This window comes from Crocodylus porosus, unplaced genomic scaffold (assembly GCF_001723895.1).
Source record: "Crocodylus porosus isolate Cpor-Errol unplaced genomic scaffold, CroPor_comp1, whole genome shotgun sequence".
In the NCBI taxonomy this organism is placed as follows: domain Eukaryota; kingdom Metazoa; phylum Chordata; order Crocodylia; family Crocodylidae; genus Crocodylus; species Crocodylus porosus.
In genome coordinates, this window is record NW_017728949.1 from 33800781 (window position 1) to 33809362 (window position 8582).

The following is an 8582-nucleotide window of genomic DNA, read 5'->3' on the forward strand; positions in this document are numbered from 1 at the left end:
TACACTTCTGAGTGTTGAACTTCATCTAGTTCCAAACTGTCTGACACTCTAGCTTGCGCAGGTCTGCCTGTATCTGCAACCTATCTTCTGGCATGACCACACTCCCCCATAACTTGGTGTCATCTGAAAACTTGGCCAGTGAGCTTTTCACCCCCACATCCAAATCACTGATAAAGATGTTGAAAAGCACCAGTCCAAGCACTGAAGGACATCACTGGCCACTTCTCACCAAGATGATGCAGATTCATGAGAACTCTCTCGGTCCTACCATGCAGCCAGTTTGCCACCCACTGAACTGTTGAGCAGTTAAGCCACAATTCTTCCACAAGGATATTGAGGGTCACTAGATCAAAAGACTTTGGAAGTCTACATACATAATGTCGATCGTCTCTCCCATGTCCAGGTGGGAAGAGACCTGTTCATAGAAGGAAAAGAGATTGGTAAGCCAAGACCTACCCATGACAAAGCCATTCTGGCTGTCATTCAGAATCTTACCCTCAATGAGCGTATTGCACATAGATTCTTTAATGAATTTCTCCAGGATTTTCCTTGGGATGGAGGTTAGGCTGACTGGCGTATTGTTGTCCAGGTCCTCCCTCTTCCCCTTCTTGAAGATGAACACAATGTTGCCCTCTTCCAATCTTCAAGGATCTCCCCTGTGTGCCAAAATTTCTGAAAGAGTTTTGCCAGGGGTTCCACAATGACCTCAGCCAGATCATCAGCACTCTTGGGTGAAGTCTATATTACTTCTTTTTATTTTATCCTTCAGTGATTGACTTTATTTCACCAGCCTTTCCCCACCCCATTTCCTTTCCACCTCCCATTTCATTATACACCATTAAATCTCCCACTCCCGGCTTCATTTGCCTGACCGCCCCCCCCACACACACCTAGAGCAGGGATAGAAGTCTGTTTTTACACTTAAGATGCAACTGCCCCAAACTTGAGCTGCCGCTAACACTACTCAATATCTGAGCAATTCAAAGTACAACATGTAACAAGGCCCTTACTACCATCCTGCATATGAACCTGACAGTTGTATAAGGTTTACTGTTATTTCATAAAGGCAGTGGTAAATATGATCGATATGGACCTAATGCAGCAAAGTGCTTACATATGTAACTTTAAACATCCAGACCCTCTAAGTACTGAGGAGTACTGGATACTATCTTCAGTGTGATTACTTGTTAGCCATTTGTTAGCTACTTCTGAAAGTAAAACTCTATCTATTGCTGAACAGTTGAAAGTGTAGCCAAGAGATAGCCAACACTACTCTAGCAATTGAAATGGGTTAAGTATAAATTCTGTAATAATACAAAAAGGTATGTAAAATAATTATGTTGCATTTACTAGCAGCCTGGAGAACTATACAACCCACTTTACTGAACATTGTTTTTTTTCCATTTAATCCATTTTATTTTCAACTATAAACTATATGGAGGCAGTTTGTCATGATCTTTTTCTTTAACTATTAAAATAAACTTATGATACCAGGCCTACTTATATACCATATTATTTCTCACATACCATATGCCGTATGTGCCTTGTTTGAGGAAGGCAGATTCATGGCTGAATACAGGCCTCACTCACTCTCTCCTTTCATCCAAGGCTTTAACTCAGTTACAGCTGCTGAGTGGACAGCAGCTTTTGGCTGTTTAGCCAATTCAGCAGCATTTCTGAAGGTGTTCAAGCTTTAGCTACAAGGAGAAAGCAAATCACACTGCAGAGTGGGCTCCACCCCGCTGCATGCCAACAAGGAGCCAGTCCTCAGCCCCCATCATTCTCATGCCCCCATTCTGGCACACAAGTCAGCTTCATCTGTTAAAACATGTACCCTAATTTTAGAGGGCCCTCTTTGGGGAAAGGATGCATGTGGTATTTATCAAAAGTACATATTAGGAAATTTGGAATCTGTATACATTTCCAACATATTTGCCAGTTATATGCTTTTATTGAACTACATTTAGGTTATTACATGTAACTACCAAATCAATGCAGTTTTATAATTAGTTATTACTTTAATATTCTCAACTATAAACATTTATAATAAATTTCTCATAAAAGAGGTTTTCATGTCCACCACAACATATTTACTTTAGTTGATCTGGGAATACAGAAATATTCTACAAAATGTAGAAAAGACAAAGACAACAGACAGCCTGAGCGACAGATGGCATTTTCAGAATGCACTAGTTAATCATTATTCCCAACCTCATGAAATTTAACATAACTAAACCCTGAGACTTGGAACTTACAATTTAAAAAAACCGAGCAGACATGTTCAATAAACATGTCAACAGACATTTAAAAAGATATACAAGATACTTATCAGCAAAAGAGCCAGTTTTAAAAACGTAAGAGTCTATGAATTGAACAATTAAATTCTTATTCATATGTTTAAATAAGTGCTCCCCCCTTTGATGGCAATTTAACACATGTAATGCCTTTGCAAACATGGAGACTTCCATGGTGCCTAATGGAAATTTAGCTCCCAACTGGCATCTTATGGATTTCATATAGTCAATGAGTGGTTAAATTCTGGGGTACAGGACCTTGTTGACATGGCTGCAAAAGCCACTGTGTTAGTGCAGCTCCAGAAACCAGGTGGTGAACACCTCTTCCACTAAATTCAGGGTCTTATGTGACTAAAATAAGTAGCAGGGGAAAAAAGGGGTGAGTGGCTGTGAAATTCAGCCCCTGAGTTCTAGAGATGTGCCAATGCAGCAGTCAGTTTCACCAGAAAGCTGTCGCACTGCTACCAGAGGTGGGTCATCTGGACCATAACAAGCCCCATGGTCCAGTCCAGCTAGCAGAGCCAAATAAGTTGGATACTTCTGGCCTAATGCATAAAAATTGTGGCTTACCTACTTCTTACTAAAAATCAGTAAGTAAATTCAGTAGCAAATTCCACCACCTGAAAATGTGGCCCAGTGAGGTATCATTTCTGCTCTGGAATCACCTTAATGACGGTAATCAGTAGTAAACAAAATAAAGGAAATACCATTGGAATTAATAAGATTTTATTCATATTTTTTATTATCATCTGCTGTACACTTACTTGATGGGTTAGTTTTGCAGTTGTATATGAATAAAGATTTAGAGCAGGTAAAACATTCATAGAATTGAACTAAAGTCAAAGGAAGGAGCATCTGTACCTTTATTAATTAGCAGAGCTTCCATTACTACTTACCTACCAGCTACTTAGAGGATTACATTTAAAAGGTCTGTTCACCCACTAGTCTATTGGAGAATCATGTGTGTAACAAAAATAAATTCCATCATATATTGTTTGCAATTCTGAGGGACACTGTTGGGAAGGTTTAGCAAATTAACCTGTCTGTGATTCTAAACAACTGATTTATCTATTCAGACAGGTATCCTTTAGTACAACTTTCAAACCCTTGAGATTAAAAAATTGAAAGAGAGCAGCCATGGGGCAAGTATATAAATTATGAGGAAAGATTAGTTAAAACTGACCTCCATGACATGGAAAGAGGTTAGTCATAGTGATAGGTTGTGAAGAAGTTCAGAAGATCCAAAGTGGGAAGGGATGGCTCATACAAATAGACATCAACTACATTTCACTGCAGTCTCCATGAACACTCCACCCTGAATAAATTATTAATTACTGGGAAAGTTCTGTTGAAGTCATTGAACACAAACCCTGCTGGCAAGTGATTGCATAATCAGACCTTTAACACTCCCCCCCCCAAAAAAAAACCCAAAAAAACCCAACCAAACAAAAAAAAGACCAGAAACTAGGAATGCCAGGGAAGATAACAAAACTTTGAATCTGGTGTTTAGAGTTTGTTTTTTGTTTGTTTGTTTTTTATTATAAGCAGAATAAGTATATGGAATAGATGACCAAAGAAAGGAACAAAAACATAATGTCTACTTCAATTACCAATTTTACTATATATAATTTTGGACATTAAAGTGAACCATATTACAGTCAGATCTTGTCCTTACATTAAAAGGCATACTTTAGTACCTTAAAAAGGTATACAGTTTCCTTACACAGAATGAACCATCAAGCAAGTTAGATAGGATTACGTAAAATAGATGACCCAGCAAGCTTATTACAATTAACTATTTGGTTCTTTCAAAAAGACACTGAACATCCCTTAAAAAAATATTTAACAATGAGAAGCTCACAGCAACATAGGACTCCCTCCTCTTCCCCCCACCTGCCCCCACATATTCACTTGTATGGTTTTCTTAATTTTAGTCTCTCTTCATAACACTAATCCTGACAGCAATAAAGTATTCATAACTTTTGTTTCACCAATAAAATTAATAAATAATTAAATTAAAAAGTGTTTCAGTATTTTAGAATATAATATAAGTAAAACATTTTAAAAGTCACATGCATTCCAAAGAGAATGTTTCAGAAGGCAGGATGTAAGATGTGAAAAGTTTAACCCATAATTAATGGTCCAGAGACCCAACAAAACAACCACTGATTTCTTTTAACAACTTAGTGCATTGACAATTTTTTAATAGTTTTAGGTTTTTAGACAGCACTCTCCAATGAAAAATTCTGAGTCCCTCTTCCTCATAAACTAGAGTACCAGGATTCCAATTTATAGCCTTCCCAGGAAGAAGCATTTTAGGACTACATGAGGCCCAGAATGACAAAAACTCATTGTCCCCAACATACCTATGTATTATTCAGACACACTAAGGACAGCAAGTATGCAAAGATTCCGACACAAACAGCTTTTTTCCCCACTGTATTTTTCTTCTTTCATTTTTCACAGGAATGTTCAATGGTTACTAAATCTGACCAGCTCCATTGTGCTTTACCTCTCACTTTACCTCTCACTTCTTTGTTCCTTCTGCCCTCTACCTACATTCCTTCATTGATTTTATGCTATCGCAGCCACATTTCTGTGGCCATTCTTTTTCTCTCCCTTTTACCACTTCTTTCTCCCTTTCTTCAACTCCCACATTGATCTTTGCTGAAGTCCTACTGTAAGTGCATACTGCCAGCAAAAGTTACCGATATCCTGGGGATGGGTGAGGGGACATGCCCCCATAAACGTGGCAGTGAAAATAAGTGATTTCCCTTTCTTCCTCAAATGTAAGTAGGCACAGAAAGGACCCTTCTTTTCTCCCATGGAATAGGTAATATCCTTTTCCATACCTCTCCACCAAATCTGAGAGGTAATTCAATCTACCCTAGTAGGATAATAGGGCAGTTTTCTTGTCTTTTCTGACCAGAGGAGACAAGAGCTCTCAAACTAACTTCTCCTCCCAGTTTGGAAATCAAGGCTACCCTGATACCACCCCTGCTCTCCACTGTCAACAAGCCCTTCATCTTCCCAATCAAAGGGCAAAGAGAAGCTCTGAGGCCGTGTCCTACCTTCTTCACCACTAGAGAAGCAGAATGTTTCTATATCCGATCTTCAGACAGTGTTTGTCTTCCCAGGTCACTTTAGGACCAGAGGGAAATTCAGAGGAGGCATTCCAGGTCTCCAAGCAGCCTCCTCCACTTCTAGACTTAAAAGAGGTACTTAAAAGAGGCAATTAGGGCAGCAGGGTGGCAGAAAGAGGAGCTAGCAATACGCCATTCCTACTTCATCCGTTGTCTGCAATCATCCCTTTCCTACTTTTAGAGAGAAAAGTTTAATAGATTTTAGCAAAGTATCTTGCATTTAGTGGCACAGTATTGGACTTTTTTTCCTTCAGAGCACAGGCAAAGCAGGGCTCAATACATGCCATCTTCTGCACAGAAGCCATTCAACTCTATAGAAATAAACAGTTGCTTTAGTGTTATCCCCCACTCACAAGAAAACATTCACAATCTGCTTTTGGGTTAAGAGTGTAAACGAAAATGAACTAAGAACAGTCATATGCTTCTTCAATTCTTATACTGCCTGTATCTTTTCTTCAGATTTCAGAAATGTATTATAGGTATCCTGACATATTTCAGAATGACGTTCCCAAAAGATTTCATTAAGAGACTATGGATTCTTATCAAAACTCCTGAAGATACATTTTTAAATGTCTTAAAGCAAAGCTTTTCAACAATTTGTGCTCAATTTGGTTGATTCTCTATTATTTGATTTGCAAATAAAAGCCGAATGAAATGTGCCTGTTTAGAGGGTAAGGCTGAATCTTTGAAGCTATTTTTTTAGTTAGTTATCAGGTGTCCTAACTTTGTAATGTGGTTTATTCATTGTTTGAAAATGAATAATTTTTTATTTATTTCAAAATAAAATTACCTGGAGATAAAAACACTTTCTTAGATTCTGTGTGTTTTGTCATTTACATGATTTCTTAAGATACAGATTAAGAAATCCAATATAGAATCTGAGACAAAGAACTTTTTTTATTTTAAATTTAGAACTTCATTGGAGAATTATATTGCTTTCTGACCACAACTGTAAAGATACATTGTATTCAAGCTTTAAATTAAAATAATAGAAACTCAGTTAAAAACTACAGTATTCATTATTCAGCCTTATTGCGAAACTTTCCCCAAATCAGTAATAAACTTTACATTTACTTCCAGAAAGTAAATAACAGGTTACAATTTCCTTTTTTTTTTTAATTGTTGTTAAACACAGATGCTTTCTTTCCAGCAATATTTTACTTTTTTTTCCATAAGATTATTACTGACTGTAAAAAAATATTTTCCTTGTAGAAGTATTAGAAAGGAGGGTTGTCAGGCAAGAGCAGGAGTACAATGCAACCCAAACAACATAGGTTGTGTGTGGCAATATGCAGCTCAGAAGTTACCTTTAGACTTTCTATCAATTAAGCTTGCCTGATCCATCTTTTCTCCAACGGCTCAAATCAGCCAAGGAAGCAATATATTGTACCAATTGTGTTAATTATTTTAGGAATTGTAACAGTTACTTAACAGTTTTGCTATAGTTGCTGTTTTTTTCTCTGAAACTGTAAAAGCAAAATGCATTTATTAACAGTAATCACAAGGATTCTACAAACCTATTAAATTTTGGAGACAAGGGTATTTTCCTAATTCATAAGCAGTATTTAAAGTATAGAGCTTTGAAATACCTCTATCAATTCTTCAACATCAGAGCAGTAGCATTTCAAGTGGAACAATTTGGAACAATCCAAAGACTGCTTCAGATATTCTAGTAGTAGTTACTATTTTTATGGCTTGGCTCAGACTTGCTTTAATCTCTTTATTTAAGGAGAAACTGCAAGCTTGCCAACTTTAGCAAATGTTAAGCACTTTAGTAAATTCCCTGTCAATACAGGTCACGCATTCCAGGGAACAAGTATGTTGAAGGTAAATCCTGCTGTTTTATCCAAAGGAAACTTGGATAAGGTGATAAAAGGGACTGGTAAAACTATGTGACTAAACACTACTTCCATACATCAGTCTACACTTTCCTTGCATGTTGACTGAGCTGTTACATGATGTCGCTCACTCAGTCTCTCATTATCCTTTATTGATAATATTTTAAGGGGCAAATTGTCATATGTAAAATATGGACTTCATCACCCCCCCTCATTCCACCTGGCTTCCTATGTACTACACTTGTTCACAATCTACCGAGTCCAGAAACCACACAGAAGTGAGCACAAAAGTCAACTGAAGTAGCAGAAACTGAAGGCATGTATGACTAACACATGAACAAATGAGCACGACACTGCTGTCATTTGAAGGTGCAGTCTGTGAATGAACACTTTCTACACGATCCAAGTAAAAATCTCCTAAACACTGCTCAGTTGAGACCTGTTCAGATCATTTGTATTAACCACCAGGTAGAGTTTTACGTCCTTCCTGAACAACTGAATGGCCTTGTTCAGGACCTTCAGGCCTCAAATAAGTGTTTCTCTTTTACCTTCTTTTTTCCTTTTTCTTTTTTAAACTTTCTGAAATCAAAACAAAACAACCCCCCACAATTGGTACCGAAGCAATCAGCTGTTGTACTTGGATCCCGATTGGCAGTATGCCGCCTCTGCCCGTGATGTGCGCTGGCAGCACCAATGCACAAGTTTCCCGCTTGTTAAAGACTCTGCCCTCCCAGGTGAAAAGGCCGCATGAAGCCTGACCTGGAGAGGGTGAGTATGGAAGAAGGGTTTCCCACAGCCCCATTTCCAGGACTTCCATAACCTGACCCAAATGAGTGGGAGCAAAAAAAAAAAAAAGGAAAGGTCAGCAGGGATCTCCTGCAGGGAGTGGAAGACATGCCCCCGGAGGGTGACAACTCCCAGGAAAAAAAGGGGGAGCCTCCGTGCTGTAGCCATCCACTCTCCCAGCCTATGTATGCCCTGAGCATGAGGCCAGGTGCCCATCACCCGCCAGCACAGCCGCACTTCCCCACCTGCCCAGGGCTCCGGCTCGCTGCAGATCCCTTCCAGCAGAGCCGCGGCTGGGGAAGGGGTGGAGGGGGAGGGATAGAAAGAGACAGGAAAAGCCATTACCAGAGTTTTGTTCCCGTTCTTGCTGAGGGGACCGCGGAAAACTCCCTTGATGTTGCGAAAGTGCCCATTGCTGAGGTGCGCGGAGCTGATGACAATGTAGTAACACTCCATGGGGCGGCCGCCGCCTCCGCCGCAGCCGCGTCCATGCACCCCGCGGCCGGCGGCTCGGGCAGACC

The 8582-nt window shown here is 39.3% G+C and overlaps 1 protein-coding gene across 1 annotated transcript in view; it reads right to left on the reverse strand.

Moving 5' to 3' along the window:
• The window catches only part of ZNF804A (zinc finger protein 804A), a 304708-nt gene extending 296134 nt beyond the window's left edge, over nucleotides 1–8574 (reverse strand). Inside the window, exon 1 of the mRNA XM_019554628.1 lies at nucleotides 8407–8574. Coding sequence (XP_019410173.1) covers nucleotides 8407–8517 — 111 coding nt within the window. The 5' untranslated portion in view covers nucleotides 8518–8574. The remainder of the gene's footprint in view (nucleotides 1–8406) is intronic.
• Nucleotides 8575–8582: the final 8 nt, after the last annotated feature.